The 21,652-nt window shown below is 36.8% G+C and overlaps 1 protein-coding gene across 1 annotated transcript; it reads left to right on the top strand.

Moving 5' to 3' along the window:
• The first annotated feature begins 6,058 nt into the window (after positions 1 to 6,058).
• Positions 6,059 to 8,120, top strand: LOC122042499 (inactive leucine-rich repeat receptor-like protein kinase CORYNE). Its single transcript, XM_042602651.1, has one exon. It carries the CDS (start codon positions 6,490 to 6,492, stop codon positions 7,927 to 7,929), a length of 1,440 nt encoding a protein of 479 aa, XP_042458585.1. The 5' UTR covers positions 6,059 to 6,489; the 3' UTR covers positions 7,930 to 8,120.
• The last annotated feature ends 13,532 nt before the right edge of the window (positions 8,121 to 21,652 follow it).

Genomic DNA, 21,652 nt, shown 5'->3' with positions numbered 1-21,652 from the left:
CAAGTCCCTCTCAACTCTAATTCATGGATCTGTCCTTGTGTATTTTTAATGTGCCACAAACTTGATACTCTAATTTTAATACCTCAATCCATGTTTGAGGACATGAATACATTCAGGTAGCTGTAAGAAGTGTAATGAGCTTAGTTTTAAGTGTTTTTGATGTGCCTTAGAATCACTTTAAATCAAGATTATTACTTTTAGAAGTTTTCTTAGTGCAACTATGCCCTCAAAGTTGGATTTTACAATCTACATTGAAAGTTGTGAATTTTTTAAATCTTCACAACTTGGAGACAATTTGGCATGAGCTTATTGAAGGGCATAAGCCTACCATACTCACTCACTAACACCGTGAAAGGGTTTTAAAAACACCTCTGGTTCAGACTATGCTAAGCTTGTGAAATTCTAAACATTATAGGTCCATCAACAAATTTTTAATCAAAACTCATTGATGGCCTTAGACATCTCATAAGCGCACTTAAAATTAAGTTCATTACACTTTTTGTATCTTTTTGAGTGTAATCATGCCCTCAAACTTGAATTCCACAATTTAGATTGAGAGCTGTAGGTTTCTTTAAATCTTTAGTCTTAAGATAATTTGATACAAGCTCATTAAATAACTTAAATGTGGCATACTCACTCACCAATATCACCAAAGAGTTTTTAGGACTCTCATGGTTCAGACCATGTCAATCTTTTGAAATTCTGGACATTGTAGGTCCATCAACGAGTTTTTGGCTAAAACTCGTTGATAATCTTAAACACCTTGTAAATACTTCAAACTAAGTTCATTATACTCATTGAATCTTCCTAAGTGTAACCATGCCCTTAGACTTTGATTCTATGGCCTAAATTGAGAGTTGTAAATTTTTAGAATCTTCATGAGTTTGAGACAATTCGACATAAGTTAATTAGAGGGCCTAGACGTGTCATATTCACTCACCAACACTACTAAAAGGTTCCTAAAACTCCCATAGTTCAGACCATGTTAAGCTTTTGAAATTCTGGACACTATAGATCTATCAACATGTTTTTGATCAAAACTCACTAATGACCTTAAACATCTCACAAATATTTCAGATCAAGTTCATTACACTCCTTGAATCTGTTGGGGATCGGTCGGCCGGCTTGAAGGGGGGTTGGATAGACGGCACCCCCAAATACTCGCTTCTTTCTACAACGTTAGTGCGCAAGCGGAAATGCAAACAAAGCAAGTAGAAAGCTAAATACTAAAGGAAAGAAAGCAAACCAAGCTACACGATCATTTACGTGGTTCGGAGATAAGACTCCTACTCCACGGCTGTCCGTAAGGTGGACGATCCCTATCCGTCGGTGGATTACTCCCCGGAAGATCTCCGGCTAGCTCACGTAGCTCCTTGTGGGTGGAGAAGTCTCACCACAACTCTTACCAAGGACTCTTGAGAAGCTAGGGCACTGGTAGACTACTAATAGGGGTTAACCACCTCTATTTCGTCAACCTCAACCAAGCTTCCAAGGCTTGGTTATATAGGCCACGGGTTGGAAAACCCCGCTTACCAGTCGACTGTTAAAACATGCAGTCGACTGCCCTCTGTGGAAATTCGACCGTTACATCCCAACGACTCGATTCCACACTAACCGAGCAAACAGAGACATTCTGTTCGCTGCCAGTCGACTGCTAAAACATGCAGTCGACTGCTACAGTACTGCTACAGTAACGCTACAGTAAAACCCTAAAACTAGGATTTTACTCCGAGTACAATCTCTCGTGCACTCGTACCCTCACCCTTATGACTCATTTGACGCTTCTTTGCAGCCTTGACCTCTTGCCTTCAAGCTTACTTCCTTTGGTTCTCGTCCCTCGGATGCATTCAAGCCCGCGGCTCGTCCCCAATGTCATCCTTCATGTATGCCTCGAAGTCGCTTCCCTCGACCCTTGTCCTTGCTGCCTTGTCCACGGTCCCTCGGATGCTCTATCCTTCACCGAACCCGAAGCCATCAACCTGAGTCACATGTGTATCCTGCAAACCTGCACAACTCAAATACACATATCAAATACAAGGGTGAACCTAACTTAAACCCTTTGTCCAAACACCAAAATACATAATCCCGTGGATCATCGGGATTGCTCCAACAATATCTTCTTGAGTGTAATAATATCTTTAGATTTGGATTCCATAGTCTATATTGAGAGCCATGAATTTTTAAAATTTTCAAGATATTGAGACAATTTAATATGGGCTCATTGGATACATAACACTCGATTACTAAGGGAGGAGCACTTGATTATTCAATGAAGAAGAATATAATAAAAAATAAAACTTACATATATAATTTTTTATTAAATAAATACTAAATATATATTCCTTTTAACTTGTTAAAAACAATTTTTTTTGTTTTTTTTTTGACGATTTTAATAATTAGGGGTGTCTTTTTTATTTTGCCTAATAAAAATTATATCTTTTATTAAATCTTAAACTATCATCTACGATTAAAAAATTATCAGATGTCATTTTTTAATAAAAATATCAGTTATACATTTAAAAAAACTTACCAAATACATCGGCAATTTACCAAAGGGCGCACTTGAAAATCTGAATTTACTAAAAAGTATGCACTACTTTGGTATTTACCAAAGAGCACATTTTTTTAAAAGCATTTCCTATTTTACCCTCATGATAATTTGACTTTTTCTATTGTTTTTCTTTTCTTCATTATATTTCTCTCACTTCTCTCTCCTCTGTCGGCAGAATATAGGAATAACATTAGTCAATCTTTAATCACATTTTAATACATTTAAAGAAGCCAAAATAAATAATGGACACCAGATTTGGACTCCTTGCAATTTTAGAAATCCACAGGAACTTAAATGGGTGCAATCGGAGCTTTCTAGGTCGATCAGTGGGTTTCGGTCAAAACCCACTGATGGACCTAGAGAGCTCCGATTGCACTCATTTCAGTTTCTATGGATTTCTAAAATTACAAGGAGTTCAAATATGGTGTACATTATTTTTTTTATAGATGTTAACAAGCAAAATCAAAGAATCGGCATAAAAGCCCACGTTGGGCCTGATATCATTCCATATCAGGCCCACGTTGGGCCTGATCTGAGTCCATATCAGGCCCAATGTGGATTTTTTTACCGATTCTTTGATTTTGCTTGATAACATCTATAAAAAGTCAAAATAAATAATGGACACCATATTTGAACTCCTTGCAATTTTAGAAATCCATAGAAACTGAAATGGATGCAATCGGAGCTCTCTAGGTCCATCAGTGGGTTTTGACCGAAACTCACTGATCGATCTAGAAAGCTCCGATTGTACCCATTTCAGTTTCTATGAATTTCTAAAATTATAAGGAGTGAAAATATGATGTCTATTATTATTTTTTCCACTCCTAATGGTGGACCAGAGGTTTTGAAAAACCCTAAATCTCTTTTTTTTTTTTTTCTTTTTTTTTGTTTAGGCATGATATGAAGAGATATCATGCCCACGTTGGGCCTGATATCTCTTTATATCAGGCCCAATGTGAGCCTGATATCTCCCCATATCAGGCCCAATGTGGGCCTGATATGGGAGAAATCAGGCCTAGATACAACAAAAAATAAAAAATAAAAAATAAAGAAATAAAGAGAGATTTAGGGTTTTCAAAACCTCTGGTCCACCACTAGGAGTGCCAAAAATAATAATGGACACCATATTTTCACTCCTTGTAATTTTAGAAATTCATAAAAACTGAAATGGGTACAATCGGAGCTTTCTATGTCGATCAGTGGGTTTTGGTTAAAACCCACTGATGGACCTAGAGAGCTCCGATTGGACCCATTTCAGTTTCTATGGATTTTAAAATTGCAAGGAGTTCAAATATGGTGTCCATTATTTATTTTGGCTTTTTATAGATGTTAACAAGCAAAATCAAAGAATCGACATAAAGCCTGATATCATTCCATATCAGGCCCAAAATGTAATAAACAAGAATCGATAAAATCATCCATGTTGGCCTAATATCATTCCATATTAGGCTCACGTTGGATTTTATGATTTTTTATTACAATGCATGAAAAAAGTCAAAGATAAATAGAACATACTTACTTGCTAGAAATTGCTCCAAGTTGAAATCCGTACAATCGGAGCTCTCTAGGTCCATCAGTGGGTTTTGACCGAAACCCACTGATCGATCTAGAAAGCTCCGATTGCACCCATTTCAGTTTCTATGAATTTCTAAAATTACAAGGAGTGAAAATATGGTGTCCATTATTATTTTTGGCACTCCTAGTGGTAGACCAGAGGTTTTGAAAAACCCTAAATCTCTCTTTCTTTTTTTTCCTTTTTTTTTTGTTTAGGCTTGATATGAAGAGATATCATGCCCACGTTGGGCCTGATATCTCCCCATATCAGGCCCAATGTGGGCCTGATATGAGAGATATCAAGCCTAGTAACAACAAAAAATAAAAAAATAAAAAGAAATAAAGAGAGATTTAGGGTTTTCAAAACCTCTGGTCCACCACTAGGAGTGCCAAAAATAATAATGGACATCATATTTTCACTCCTTGTAATTTTAGAAATTCATAGAAACTGAAATGGGTGCAATCGGAGCTTTCTAGATCGATCAGTGAGTTTCGGTCAAGAGAGTTCCGATTGCACCCATTTTAATTTCTATAGATTTCTAAAATTACAAGGAGTTCAAATACGGTGTCCATTATTTATTTTGACTTTTTATATATGTTAACAAGTAAAATCAATATGATTCCATATCAGGCCCAACGTGGGCTTTTATGCGATTCTTTGATTTTGCTTGTTAACATCTATAAAAGAAATAAATAATGGACACATATTGAACTCCTTGCAATTTTAAATCCATAGAATGAAATGGGTCATCGGTCGTGGGTTTTGATCGAACCCATCGATCGACCTGTAAAGCTCCGATCATTCATTTCTATGAATTCTAAAATTAGAGTGAAAATATGATGTCCATTATTATTTTCGGAGGTTTTGAAAACCCTAAATCTCTCTTTATTTCTTTTTTATTTATTTTTTTATTGTTTGTTGTATCTAGGCCTGATATCTCCCATATCAGGCCCACATTGGGCCTGATATGAAGAGATATCAGGCTCAACGTGGGCATGATATCTCTTCATATCATGCCTAAACAAAAAAAAAGGGAAAAAAAAAGAAAGAGAGATTAAGGGTTTTTCAAAACCTCTAGTCCACCATTAGGAGTGCCAAAAATAATAATGGATATCATATTTTCACTCCTTGTAATTTTAAAAATTCATAGAAACTGAAATAGGTGCAATCGGAGCTTTCTAGATCGATTAGTGAGTTTCGGTCAAAACCCACTGATGGACCTAGAGAGCTCCGATTGTACCCATTTTAATTTCTATGGATTTCTAAAATTGCAAGGAGTTCAAATATGGTGTCCATTATTTATTTTGACTTTTTATAGATGTTAACAAGCAAAATCAAAGAATTGGCAAAAAAACTCACATTGGGCCTGATATGGACTCAAATCAGGCCCACGTTGGGCCTGATATGGAATGATATCAGGCTCACGTTGGGTCTGATATGGAATGATATCAGGCCCAACGTGAGCTTTTATGCCGATTCTTTGATTTTACTTGTTAACATCTATAAAAAGCCAAAATAAATAATGTACACCATATTTGAACTCCTTGTAATTTTAGAAATCCATAGAAACTGAAATGAGTACAATCGGAGCTCTCTAGGTCCATTAGTGGGTTTTGATCGAAACCCACTGATCGACAAATGTATTAAAATGTGATTAAAGATTGACTAATGTTATTCCTATATTCTGCCGACAGAGGAGAGAGAGAAGTGAGAGAAATATAATGAAGAAAAGAAAAACAATAGAAAATGTCAAATTATCATGAGGGTAAAATAGGAAATGCTTTTAAAAAAGTGTGCTCTTTGATAAATATCAAAGTAGTGTATGTCTTTTGGTAAATTCAGATTTTTAAGTGCGCTAGTGTACGTCTTTTGGTAAATTCAGATTTTCAAGTGCGCCTTTTGGTAAATTGTCATATACATATTACTACAAGTGAATTTATTGCGTCGCTGTCTGTCAGGAGGAGACGCCAGTTTGTGTCCCAGCTCCCTCGCCAATGGCGAATCACGACGCCCTAATTCCAAAGCAGAAGAGCAAGGAGAAGCCCACGCACCTTCATTGTACACAAACGGAAACAGGGTTAACACATGCATCATGCGCTCATTGCATTGCTAAAAGCCTAGAACAGTGCTTTAAATCGAAGAATTAATTCGCAGCAGCGGCGAAAAAGCAGCCGAAACTGTCATGGCCGCGAGAGAAGAGAAGAGGACGGAGGACGACTTGCAGCAGGGTCACAGGAAACGCAGCTGCACGCCAACAACCCATGTCTTTTTTCTTCAGCCTCTGTCTCATCTGCTTTTTCATCTTCTTCCAGTCAATGCCTGAGCAGCGATGAGCGCGCTTGTTCTGTTCGAGTAGAATTTGGGTTCCCCTCCGCAAGGGAGAATGTTAAAGATGAGATTTTTTTTCCTTCTCAGTTGGGGAATGCTCTTGTCTCGGTTAGCATTCGTCTGTTTTTTTGTTGCTTTGCTTGCCTGCTCGTTTCAAACAACCTCGTCGCCGGCTTCTTGTTTCGAGCTTGTGCGATCTCTAGTTCTGCTTCTTCTCTGTGTGGCTTCGTTTTGCGTCCGAATCAGTGGTAAAAATTCAATCTTGGGGAACCTCTGTTGTTCTTTTCCGCGTCCTCGCAGTTGTTTTGGTGGTTTCTCCATGGACGGCCAGAGCCCTAGCAAAACCCTCATCTTCCTCGCCTTGTTCGCCATCCAAGCTTTCTCGCAGATCGGGCCCTCCGAGCCCTTCCTTTCGGCGTCGCCGGCGCCTTCTCCGCTTGGCCAGACGCCCCAATTCGCCCTCAATGTCCGCCTTCGCCGGATGATCCTCGGCGCCCTCTTCGGCTCCGTCACCGGCTTCCTCGCCTCCCTCCTCTTCCTCCTCTCCGTCCGCCTCCTCCTCCTCTGCGCCTGCCGCGCGCCCGTTCTCCAAGGCCCCGTCGTCTTCTCGCCCGCCATCTCCCCCAAAACCCTCAAGTCCGCCCTCTCCACCGATGCCCAATTGATCCCCAACGGGAAGTACCGCCGCCTTATCCTCGACGACGCCGGGCTCGCCGTGGCCACCAAGAGGCTTGAGCTGGGCGCCCACGCGGGCCCGCCGGGGAACTCCGACTCCCTCAAGCGCCGAGTGCAGCGCGAGCTCGAACTGCTCGCGAGGGTGAAGCACCGGAACGTGATGAGCCTGATGGCTTACATCTGCGAGCAAGAGCACGTCTGGGTGGTCTACGACCTCATTGCCGGAGGAAGCCTGGAGGAAGCACTGGTGCGGGTGCGCGCGCAGCAGCTGAAGCTTGGCTGGGACGCCAGGCATCGGATCGCGGTCGGCGTGGCGAAGGGGCTGAGGCACCTCCACTTCGAGTGCTCCCACAGGATTCTGCACCATGGCTTGAAACCATCGAATGTGATGCTCGAGGAAGGATTTGAGCCAAGACTAGCAGATTTTGGACTGCCGACGCTCGTAAGCTCCCGGACGGATGCACCAAGCACTGCTCACTACGCCGCCCCTGAATCTTTCCAAAGTCGCAGGTACACAGACAAAAGTGACATTTATAGCTTCGGAATGATCCTCGGCGTGCTCCTCACCGGAAAAGATCCGTCCGATCCGTTCTTCGCCGGAGACACGGGGCGAGGCAGCTTGGGCAGATGGATCAGGCACCTGCAGCAAGCTGGAGATGCGCGAGATGCCTTGGACAAGGCTTTGTTAGGCGAAGAGCTGGAGGAGGAAGAAATGCTGATGGCAATCAGAATTGCCATTGTCTGCATGTCAGATTTGCCGGCCGACCGACCGTCGAGCGATGAGCTGGTGGCGATGCTTACCCAACTACATAGCTTCTGAAATCGCCCTATCCACAGTGATAGCGATGATCCAGAACCTCTGAATTCCAGCACTGGACATTTGTTCTTCTTTAGCTCCTCCTGTATACAATCTAAATGCATTGCCGATGATCGGAGCTTTGTTTGGTGCTTGGCATTGTAGGGATGCAGAATGCTTGTGTTCTATCATATCATTCGGTCGATCCACTCTTAGTCATAATTTTTTTTTAGGAATAATACATCCACAATTAAATTAAATTAAATTAGCATCAAATTACGCCCTTTCTAACAACGAGTCAAAAGAGCCCTTTTCTAACAAAGAGTCAAAAGAACGCCCGTGTTTTATGTTTTTCAGAAATACAATGTGTACGGCAGAGCCAGTTAGTTATTATATATTAAATTTATAAACATAGATAACTATTGATACATGATAAAGCCAATGAAAAATACTCTCATAAAGTGATCCGTTGAGTTTCCTAATATATCTCTCTCTCCAGATGATTGTGAGGCCAGTAATGTGAGATATTCAAGATTAGCGTATGACGTTCGGTAGAAATACGTGTAGAAATCATCTATAGGTCATAATTGAGCCGGTCATTATATGATAGATTTATCGAATTGACCCAGGGTTAATTTCCAATGAAACAATGAAACTGATGAAAATATCCTCCCACGCGGTGGATTGGTTGATTTCTTGATTTATTCCCTCCAATAGTATGAGATAGTCAAGGAGGTTTCAGGGTGATAGATTTCACCTTTTACATAATACAACGTGTAGAAATTGCCTGGCCTCCTCTATGTAAAAAGGTCATCATGCTAGGGCAAATACTCCTCGTGATTTACTCCCCTTCCAGAGAGTGTGGGGGTGTCCTAGAGGGGCCGCTAAAGTGACGGTTTCACCATTGCTCTAATAGAACGTGTAGAAGTCGCCCTCATGAGCATAGCTGAGTAAGTAATCAGATGGTAGATTTACATTATAGAAGGTTCAAATCCCTTAGAATTTATTCCCTTGGGAAATAAGTTTCTCTCACTTAGGAGACCGCTTAGTACCGTGATTTATCTCTCTTCCACAAGACCTTGGGGCGGGTGCTGGAGGGGCGCTAAGGGTGAGCGTTTTTATCTTTTGCTTCATATACAATGTGTAGAAGTCCTTAGGAATTTGAAAAATTTGTGATGTTGGGCTATTCGTCAACATCGATCTGTGCTTTGTGATTTATTCTAGTGGTTAGTGGGAAACTTCCATGAGGTCGGGCCAGTTACTAAACTCAATATTCATTTTCTGTATTTCGTTTTGTGCTTTCAAAATTTGTAAGAGACTACTCCATCTTCACGAATGAGATTTCAGTTGAGTTTTCATCGCCTTGGATTAGCAACCTCCCTGGTTATAAACCAAGTAACTACAGAGTCCCTTCTTACTTTATTTATATTATTTATTTTGATTAGTTAAAGTATGTCCTTGCTAAGTAAGTAGCAAAAGAAGAGCATAGATCTCTTGGACCACTTTTTTATAGTCCAAGGAATGTGTCACTCGTATTTACGGCTGGATCGTGACCGGGATCTGGCCATAAATTGTTGCGATCCATTCCTGGGTTCACTGTCCCCACCAAGTTATAGTTTTTGTTCATAGCGGGCGGCCGGAGGCCGCTCGGAGGCCTCCGGTGGTGGATAAGTGGCTAGGTTACTGCGTGTCGAGTGAGGGTGTCCTCCGGACAGCCTCCGACCGCCCGCTCCAAACAAAATCTATAACCTGGTGGGGACAGTGAACTCAGGAAGGGATCACAACCATTTGCGGCCGGATCGCGATCATGATCCGTCCGCAAATACGAGTGGCACTTCCCCCGGATCACAAAAAGTGGTCCAGGAGATCCTGCCTCGCAAGAGAAGTGTTAATTTGTGATTATAGGGCTATTCATCCCCTTCTTACTGTTTCATTTGATCCAACAATTCATTCCCTTACAGAATAAGTTAATCCTACCTACAAGACCACTTAGTACAGTGATTTACCCCCCTTCCACAAGGCCTTGGGGAGGGCAGTGAGAGGTGCTTGGGGTGAGTGCTATCATCTTTTGTATCATATACAATGTATAGAAGCCCTTGGGAGTTTGAAAAACTGTGACACTGGGCCATTCGTTAACATCCATATGTATTTTTTGATTTACCCTAGTGGTCGGTGGGAAACTTCCATAAAGTTATATTGGATTAAAAAAATATATATGTAGAAACTACCGAGTAGTTGCTACAATATTATTCTTTATTTCCAATGCTATTGTAGTAGTTATAAAATACCTTTTATATGTTACACTACTATAATGTGTAACACCTAATATAATACTATTGTAGTAGCTAATTTTGATTAATTTAAAGTAATTTTGTTAAAGTTTAAATAATTTTGATAAAGTTGTTAATAAATATTTTAATATAATAGTATTTAGAGTTTAAAATTTAAGTCTTAAGGTTTTATGTGTTAGTATTTAGCTATACATTAGTAACTACGCTATACATTAGTAACTACCGAGTAGCTGTTACAATATGAAAAATTATTTATTTCATTTTAATCAAATTAAATTGTAAACTTTAAATCATAAACATATAGTAGAAGTTACAGAATAGTTTCTACATTGTAGTAGCTACGATAGTTAGTACAATAATATTAAAATAATGGATATTCTGAGGATAAAATAATTGATAGGGCATTTTTTTATTTTTTTTTAAAAAAGTGGCCTTTTAACTGTTTGTATAAGTTGGGACGCCATTTTTTCCTAATATTTTCTCTAACTTTGAGAGATTTCGATTCAAAGGGTTTTCCTTCACACAAGTCATTGATTTCCTATGACATTGGCCCAACCAATGACTATTTGAAATTGTTGATCTCAATATATAACCTGCATAGAGAGCTATCTCAACCTAAGGTGATAATTGGGTCCGATCGCGTGCACTACATGGATCTTGCCAAACATGGTCCATGGGTTGAGACTTGCTCACATATTAAAAATAGAAAGAAAAAAATAGACAAATTAATTCAAGATCATGTGTTGGGCACCAAATCAGGCCATTGTGGAATGGGTTATACATGGCTCATGATGATTTGTGTCAAGTCTAACTAGATGTATCATTTAGTGACTGACTAGAGCGAGAAAGATAACACGGAAACGAATGAAGAGTTGGTGTGACAAAAGATAATTGCTAGTAAGTTAAGGATTAAGAGCAAATATACTCGGGCGAGAATAACTTTTTATCTAAGTGAACTCAGCCATCAGATGAGTCATAATTGACATACAAATTGATGAATAGTTGAATTGACTATGTAATAAATTTAAAAAATTGTCTATAAAACTCTGCATGTAACAACAAGATGTGAATCTAAGCAATAAATTTAGTAGCTTGCTCAGTGAGGGCAAAGTTCGGCTTTACATCTCAAAGGATAGACAGTAATCAAGGTCAGTTGAGTACAATTTGGTTGCCATCATCCATACTCACTATACTTATAATATAGAAGTATATACTGCTCCTATGAGTATGGTATAGTGATTATAGAAATAAATAAAAGAATAATCTCAATACGTAAGATGAATATTTTAAAAATATTGGCCTCTATGGATAAGTTGTGCTTCAGATTTACCTAATATATGAACTAAAAGGGAAGACTTATCATTTACTTTGTCTTCCTAGATTCAAATTTGCTTATCTTTTCTGATAGCAAACTTTCAAGTAATGTTTTGATGAAAACTAAGACGCCTCACCATTTGCACCCGAGTTGAACCGAGTTGAGTTGCGGGATCAAATCTAGGATAGCTGCTAGAAGCCACTAACTATGAAAAAGAAAATTTGATAAGTTTAGCTTGATTGATTGGATAAAAGGCAAGAAAAGATGTTTTCTTTTTCTCCTTTCAATAGATGAAGATGATGCTATTGAAGTAACAGGTATAACTTTAGTAGTGTTTCTGTTTGTCTCTTCTTGTTATGGAGTGCAATCTCATGTTCTCAATTGAGAGGTTTATTTTGTAGCAATAAAGTTGCCAACTTTCTGATTTTTTTTTTTAAAGATATCTTTTCTTAAAGAAACCAATCACTGCTAATTGTCTATTATATTTTGCTTTCTTTGCTGATTTCTATTAGAAAATATATCTTTTTATTTAAAAAAAAACTAAGAACTCATGTTGTAAAGGACAAAAATTGTATTCCTTGTATATTCTTAAACTTTTATTTTTAAAAAAATACTCCAAACAACAGGATTATCCTAACAACACTTATAAATTTCAAATAAATATTTATTCCCACAATTTATTGTTTATGTCACAGCAAAACCAAGTAAAAAAAAAGAACATAATTGTCATTGGATAGCAATATATCACAATATTTATTATTTTTATTATCAGACTAGTTCAAGTCTATCTAGCACTTTTATTCATAATTGTTAATTAATTTTAAATTTAACTAAACAACAATAAAAATGTATGTAACGACTTGATTCAAAAAATACAAGAGTGCTTATTTATCAATTTAGATTTATATATTAATTTTATCTAAGGGGGTGTTTGGTTGATGAATTTGGGAATAAGGGAATGGAATGAAAGTAAAAGATAGTGTTTGGATTGTAGGTTTGGAAATAACAATTTGGGAATGATTTCTAGATTTATGGGAATCAACAAAACCCATATAACTAGGTGAGTTTCATTTCCATTCCCATTCTCATTCCACCTTACTATCAAACTCATACCCATTGTCATTCCCATCATTTAACCAAACACCCCCTAAAACTATTATATAAGTCTAAATTTTCATAAGATCTAAAAAATACATATGTGAGTGCTTATTTTTGAATTAAAACCATTTAGATTAATGTATCAGTTTAGTTAAAATTGTTGTATAATTTTAAACTGGCTTAGATTGAAAAAGGAATACATTCTAAATGGTCAATGAAACACCTAGAAGTACTTGTTTGTAAACTTAGGCCAATTCGGGTACATATAGGAATTTTGTCTAAAATTGTTATATGATCCTAATGGTGCCACAATCTTCTCCCATTCAGAAATCATCCAATTTATTAAGTTTGATAATAGAAAATTGTTTGTTTATTTTAAATATTTTTATTTATTTATTTAGTATATTGATAAAAATTGTATTAATATTGTTCATAAACATTGTTCATAAATATTAACGAGCTAAACACATATATATTTAAAATTATTTATTTAGTTTAACAAATTATTCAAATTTATTTATTTAATTAATCTTATGTGTATTAAATGAATATAAATAAATTCTTACTAAGTTAAACATCAAACTTATTCACAAATATTAAATTCATTTACCATTAACCATTAGAGCAAGGCATCCATCAACTAATGGTGGCATATCATATGGTGTGAGTGCTTTACCTTTTGTATGCACTGATACTTAAATATATCATGATAAATGAACATCTCTAAATGTTTAAAACGGTGAAGTTTAGACTAAAAAGTTAAGGGCATCTTGAAATTTGCTCATTATGATAAAAAAAAATAATATTTATAATCAATTAGTGGAGTAACATCAAATATTTTATATCATTAGACATGCATGATTGATCTATTTCATGAGTAGACTATAAATAAAAAAAATCAATAGCATTTAAATATTTCTATTATCATTTATTTTAAAAAGTAAAATAACTACTATTTCACCTATTATATAGGATCACAAAATACACTAGAACATTGTGATCATTACTAAAGCATATATCAACTAATCTAAAAGCTACTTCTTCCGGATATTAGAAAAATATATATATATATAAAACATAAAAGGAAAAGTATAATAAGTTAATTAAAAATAATAATGGAAAGTGATTATCTAGTCATATATACTGTGGGATAATGATCCTTTGTGTTCACCGGACCTAACCTACCTAATCTCAATGTGTCAGCAAATCTGATACACCTGACATCAATCCAACTCCCAACTTGGCCTGGACCTTTGAGTCCTTGGCGTGACTTAGGGACTCGACATCTCAAGCGCTAGGCAACCTGAGCACCTGTGTTAGCATCCCGAGTACTCAACGGTTAGTCTTTTGGTACGGTTTAATGATTAATCTATGAGATACTATCCATTTAAGATTTAGAATTTGAATCTCGATATAATTAAGATAAATATCTACCTCGTATGTTAATTATTATTTTAAGGATTAGTAGTTATTCATAATTTACCTCCTCCATGTTGACCCTAGAACGAATTGACAAAAACGCTGGGAGTAAACACGATTATCTTTTGCCAACCTAAGTGCTTGACAGTTCGAACACCTCAACGTGGCATCTTCAGTATCCTAACTAAAAGTTTTCAAGTACTCAACAACTTCAGCACTTCGACCTAGTGCCTCAAGTGCTCGGTAACTTGAGCACCCGTCTCGGCACCCTGAATACCTGTCTTAGCACCTTGAGTGTTTGACGACCCGAGCACCTCAACTTGGTGTTCCAAGTGTTTGGCAGTCTGAGTACCCCGACTTGGCATCCCAAGCTCACAAGATTTTGCTCAGGGTCATGACTGAGCTTTGTACACAATGCACTCCTCCAAGCTCCATACACAATTCGTCCCTCCAAGCATCTTAGGCTTTCTCAAGTCCCTTATGATATATTGTATATTTGACAGCATGAAACAAACACAGTCACAACTTACAGTGATCTCCCGAGACGAACTTGGTCACTGGTCACCGCTTGCGGTCGAAGAACGATCACAAAACTGATTCAAAAAGCTCTTCTCAAGATCCACGAACCAAAACCTCTGCCTGCTTGAACGTTCTTCTCTTTGCCCACCATCACTTCCCGCTGTGAACTCTGATCACCGTCGCGCACCATCTCGAGATTTCTTGGACGCCCTTTTATAAGATGCAAACATCGGTTCCCAACCGATGCTTTGATGGCTCTCTTAATTGCGGTGTATGTTGAGGAAGATGAACCAATCATCTCCTCAACGTAAACGTTGCAAATTATTTGCAATGTAGCCAATCTCCAACATCTCCCACTCGTCCAAGTCAATCTATAAAAGTTATCTGACCACATAGACCATGTCAACCACATAGACTATAAGGTGATCATGTCACAATGTCAAAGTCAGACATTAATTGATCACAAAAATCAAATAAGTCACATTGACTATTTGACGATCAAGTCATGAAGACCAGAGCAAAATTAATTAGTCACAAAGACCAAATAAGAACATCCATTTCATACATTAGGGTAAATGGCTCGTGCGACAACAAACATACTGAGCATTTATTGCTAAGAAGATTTTTACACCTTACATAGCTACTCTTTAAAACGAATCAGAGACATCAATGACTTGCCTTTGCTCCAGATTAAATTATTTACATCATTATGAACATCTCTAATCCCTTATATTGACTATATGTGAAGAGTATGTTCAACATCCCCAATTAAACAAATTATTTAAAATTACATTTTATGTACTGAACTAAAAATGTAACTGGTACCAGTAAATAAATGTCACAGATGTAAATCAATCTTAATATTCTTTTTTAGCTAGAATCTATTTATTCTAATCAGTTGTTTTCCTAGTTATGCTCTATAGATCGAATCATCCATAGCTAATAGGAAACATGCTAAAGTAGCAGACACTGATCAAAATTTCAAGTAGACAGCTAAATAGTCACTTAGGGTAAGATTGAGATTAACTTATAATCTCAAGGGTCTCACATAGTAGAGAAGCAGAGATCCATTCTCCTACTTCCATTCTTATCGCCATAGCACATGTAGTATGAATCACATGTTACGATGTTATTCTCTTTACTAAAAAGAGCATATATTTTTCTCAAAATTTAACATCAAACAGATTTCGATTTAGACATACTTAATGTCTAATCCTGAATTTAACATATAAATTCTAATCTGGCCTTAAGAAGATTCAGTAAATGATGGACACATTTACTTCAATCATTACATAAATGATCTCATCTTGACACAATTATCAAGGTGATCTTAACTTATGGGTATGTCTCTATTCATATCTACATAAGTTGTCTCATAAGCAATGGTCTTACCTCTATTTGTACTTAACAAATAGAGATGATTGTCCATGAGAGTGGACCAATCTCAATCTGCCAATATGTTTATCGAGACTTTTATTCGAATGTAACAAAGATATATACACTGAATAGATCATGACATTTTTCATTTATCAAAATATCTTTACAATAACTTATATTCTTCGAAGTCCCAAAGACTTCACATGTCCATGAAATGACTCTTTAGTCAATGACTTAGTAAAAGGATCAGCAAGTATATTTCGTGTAGGGATGTACTCAAGAATTATTTTTTCTGGTCAACAATATTCTTTACAAAATTATACTTAATTCCTATATGCTTGTCTTTGCTGTGATATTTGGGATCCTTGGAAAAAGCTATTGTAGCTTGAATGTCATAGTACATTGTAATAGGACTCTCACTATTCTCAACAATTTTCAGATGCTTCAGGAACCTTCTTAGCCAGACATCCTATTGCACAACCGCTGCACAAGCCACATACTTAGCTTCCATTGCCGACAAGGCTACACAAGCTTGCTTCTTGCTATTCCATGAGATGGCGCCACCATTCAGCAAGAAGGTATAGCCAATTGTGGATTTTCTGTCATCAAGGTCCCCTGCCAAATCTGCATCTATGTAGCCACTTAAGCTCATATCTGATCCTTGGAAATATAGGCAATAATTTGCTGTTCCTTTGAGATATCTGAATATCCTCTTCACCGCTTTCTACTGTCTCGATCCTGGGTTTAACTGAAAATGACTAACTAAGCCAACAACATAGCTTATATCAAGACGAGTACACAACATAATGTACATTAAACTACCAATAGCACTGGAATATGGGATTTTCTTCATTTTGGCTATTTCCTCAGGAGTCTTGGGATACATACTTTTACTTAAAATAGTACCTTTCGCTACAGGTGTCTGTTCAATATTACAATCTGACATATTGAAGTGTTGTAGCATCTTAGTGATATAAATTTCTTGAGATAAACCTAAAAGCCTTTTAGATCAATCTCTAATTATCTTCACTCCTAAGATATACTCTGCTTCTCCAATGTCTATTATGTCAAATTGTGATGAAAGCCAGAATTTGACTTCTATCACACACTTTATGTCGCTTCCAGCTATTAGCATATCATTAACATATAATGATAAAATGACAAACTTTCCTCTTTCCTTTCTTAGGTAAACACAATGATCCTCATTGATTATTTCGAAACCATAAGACAAAATGACTTATTAAATCTTATGTTTCATTGTCTTGACGCTTGCTTTAGCTCATATATAGACTTCTTAAGTCTACATACTCTTTTCTCTTGGCCTTCGGCAACGTAACCTTCTGGTTGTACCATATATATTTCTTCGTCAAGATTACCATTAAGGAAAGCCGTTTTTACATCCATCTGATGTAATTCCATGTCAAATTGTGCTACTATAGCTAGGATGACACGTATTGACACAAACTTCACAACTGGAGAGAATGTCTCTTCAAAATCAATATCCTCCATTTGGGTATATCCTTTTACAACTAATCGATCTTTGTATCGATTAATCGATCCATCTGCTTTCCTCATTATTTTGAGAATCCACTTATTCCCAATGGTCCTTCGGCCTGGAGGAAGATCGACTAAATCCCAAACTTGATTCTTTCTCATTAACTCCATTTCTTTATCCATTGCAACTTTCCATTCTTTTCTAACTGAGCATCTCAAAGCTTCCTCAACTGTTTGAGGTTCCTCATCGTCAACTAGGAGAATCATCAGTGCCTCATTCTCAATATCAAACCTTCTCTGAGGAATAATCTGACGACTACTTCTTCGTAGGTTATATAATTGAGAAACTGACTTATTCAGTGGTAAATTTCTCCCACTAGGTTGACTAGATTCATGCATCTCCTGATTTGTTGATAAAGGAACATAATCCTCCTCCTCTATCTCATATAAAGGAATTGTCTTATCAACTTCACCTCGTGTTAGAAACTCAATTTCAAGAAAAGTAGCATCTCTTGACTCTATTTCAGATATGGTTCTATCTTGTTGCTCACCAATAAAAACATAACCCTTAGAAGTTTCAAAATACCTTATAAAGATACACTTCTTACCTCTGGGCCCTAATTTTTCATATTCGTGAGTCTTATCATAAACATAAGTAGCTAACCCCCAAGGTTTTAGATTACTTAAATCCGGCTTTTTGTCCATCCAACGTTTATGTGGGATAGAAGGAACTGACTTTGAAAGCACTTTGTTAAGTATATAGGTCGCAACTAATAATGCATCTCCCCAATATAAGATTGACAAATTAACCTGCGCCATCATAGACCTAACCATTTCAAGAAGAGTCCCATTTATTCTTTCAGCAACCCCATTTTGCTGTGGAGTTCTAGGGATAGTTAGTTGTCTAATAATCCCTTTCTCATTACACATTATCTTGAACTGATTAGACAAATATTCACCTCCACGGTCAGTGTACAAGGTTTTAACCTTACATTCCAATTGATTCTCAACTTCATTCAAGTAACGAATGAAGCAATCTAATGCTTCATATTTATGAGGAAGCAAATACACATGACCAAAATATGTGAAGTCCTCAATAAATGTAATAAAATAAGAACTCCCATTTCTAGCCTTCATATTCATTGAACCACAAATATCCGAATGAATTAATTACAATGGTGATTCAACCCTAATAGCCTTACCAAATGGTTTCCTAGTCGTCTTTCCAGCAAGATAATGCTCACATATAGACAAATTAATCTTAGCATGAGTGTCTAAAAGGCCCTCCTTAGCCAATCTATTCATTCGTTCTTGTCCTATATGTCCTAGCCTAGCATACCAAATTTCATCATTAACATCAGCATTACTAGTTAGAGTAATGTTTGAAAAATAATCATCATTATTATTTGGTTCTATATCAAGAACCATAAAATTATTTGTTATATAATCATGCCCAATTAACACAGAGTTAATTTGAAGTTCCACACAATGACTATAAAAATTTACACAATAACCTAAATCAAGAAGACAAGTGACGGAAATCAGATTCCGTCGAATCTCAAGAGCATACAGGACATCATGTAGAAACAAAGTACGCCCACCACGTAGGTTGAGCTTGTAAGTGCCAATTCCTTTGACTTCAATTCTTGCATTGTTTCCTACATATATCTATTTGTTGCCAGTTGGTACTCGACGATACTCCACATATGTAGCTCGATTACGGGCTACGTGGTTCGTTGCTCCTGAATCTACAATCCAAAAAGGATAATAATCAGCTAACAACACTGTACTTGTAACATAATGCTCGTGGAAAGAAGATAAAAATGGATCTACCTTTTTAGCCTCGGTACAATTTCAAGCAAAATGACCCTTCTTGCCACAATTATAGCAAGTCAATTTGCTTTTAAGTCTTTGTCCATATTTCTTTCCTTTCTTCTTAATTTGATTTTTTTTGTAGCAACAACACTAGCCTCCTTTCCCTTTCCCTTTCATTTCTTAAATCATTTTTTCTTATTCTTGGAACCAGAACCTTTAGCTACAAAAGCTTGACCAGAAATCCTTACAGATTTAATCCTCTCTGCCTTAAGTTCTACATGGCATGAGACATCAGTGAAAGTCTTGATACTCTCACTGTGAGTCAGATTATGTTTCATTGTTTCCCAAGAATCAGGAAGGGGATGGATAACTACCTGAACATGTTGTTCATCGGTCAACGCATGACCAGCAGTATTAAGCTCTCGAATCATGTTACCCATCTCCCTGAGATGTTGAGTCATGGTAACATTCGAGTGTTTTTTACAACTATCAAACTTGATAGTTAGCTGATGGAGCTTACTCAGACTTACTTCACTGTACTTCTCTCTAAGGGCTGCCAAGACAGCATGAGCTGATGTTAATGGGCCATACTCAAATACCAGGGCATCCACCATTGAATTAATTAGTATTCCCTTAGCAATAGAGTTCTTCATTTTCCATGCCTTATAGGCATCAAGGTTACGTCTGTGCTGTGATGTTGAACCATTAGCTGGTTCATCCATGAATTGATTTACTGCTTCTAGAACTTCTTGTTCCTCAAGAACGTATTGTATCTTGAGGTGCCGAATTATATAGTTATCCCCATATAATTTTTCTCCCTTATTGAGTTTAGCTATGATGTTTTTAGTTGCCATGATCTACATAAATAAACACATTATTTATTATTTCAGCGTAATTCATATATATGTAATTAATTATTGACTCAGTGTAAATTAGAATTAGTTTGCAAAATCAAGTGCTAACTTTGTTTCCACTCATCATTTGTATGTTCTAATCTAATCAACATTGATCAATTATAATACGCACATCTCATCTAATGAATGAATCATTTAATATGAATGAATCATATATATATGAACTAATCATATTATTGAACATGAATCTATTATGAAATGAACTAATCATTTTCATATGAACTAATCATATATTTAACATGAATGAATTATGAAATGATCTAATCATTTTCAAGTTTGTTAACATATAACATAACTTTATATATCTGTTCGTACACGATAGAAATTATTACATTATTCTAAATGGGCTAACACTATTCGTACATAACGACAGTAAACAGAACACTAGTAACATAGATAAGCAAGCACTACTACCACTAGGATAAATGCTAGAGCAATGGGCAATTATATCCTGTTTATCCCGGACTCTATGATGGGTGGATCAACCTTAGATGTATCCATCAGATCTATTTCTGGATCTTCTACACACTCGTCAGGATCCTCCTCTGATTCTTCGAAATCCATCTTTAGATCCTCCTCGGGATCCATCTATGGATCCTCCTTAGGATCCATCTCTGGATCCTCCTCAAAATCTTCAGGATCCATTTCTGGATCCTTTTCAAATTCTATAAGGTTCATTTCTAGATCATCCTCAGATTCTGCGAGATTTAGATCCTCCTCAAAATCTTCAAGATCCATCTCTGATTGAAGTAACTGTCTACACATCTCTGAATATGAGATGTGCCCATCAGAATCATCCCACAGTTGGAATGTTATCTGCCTAAGATGTTCCGACAGTGAATAAACTAGAGCCCATCTTCTTTCTTTGTCCTAGACTGGATACTCTTCATGCTCGAGTTTCCAGAACAACCAATCGAGCCGACCAATATACCAACTGACTCCCTAATACGAGTCATATTCTAACTTTTTAATCTCCTCCCAAAGCTCATGTTATCATTCATAGCAACCAGCCATCGTGTATATTGTTTATGATATTTGGAATTAAAAATAATGATGTCAGTACAAAACCGACAAACCAGTAACAAAAATCGACCAATTCAATTCTCACATATACATGGAACAAATATATACCGAATACATAAGCAAATATGAAAAATAAATTTTCTTTATTTGGGGAGTCTCAGTTGACTAACACATTGGATCTGTTGACCAGCTCCTATGTTCGGGCTATTTTACAATCAGAACTAATCTAATTGGATAGAGGATACTTTATCTATGTTTGTTCTGACCCATTTAAGTCAATCTCAGACTTATTGACCAAACTTAGGTCTGTTTGATCAATCCAATGCCCATTAGATTAAGTCTGACCCATTAGAATAAATTTAATCTTTTTTTTTTAATCAAATTTGACACAATAGAACTAATCTAGTCATATTCAATCATCCCAACTTATGTAATCAAAATCACCCTAATTAATTCAATAATAAACCGATCTGGTTAAACCA

Source organism: Zingiber officinale, chromosome 2A, assembly GCF_018446385.1.
Source record: "Zingiber officinale cultivar Zhangliang chromosome 2A, Zo_v1.1, whole genome shotgun sequence".
In the NCBI taxonomy this organism is placed as follows: Eukaryota; Viridiplantae; Streptophyta; class Magnoliopsida; order Zingiberales; family Zingiberaceae; genus Zingiber; species Zingiber officinale.
This window is presented reverse-complemented; position numbering and strand designations above follow the sequence as displayed.

What these genes read in the sequence shown, in the direction of transcription:
- LOC122042499 (XM_042602651.1), top strand. Translation starts at nt 6,490, where the DNA reads ATGTTAAAGATGAGATTTTTTTTCCTTCTCAGTTGGGGAATGCTCTTG.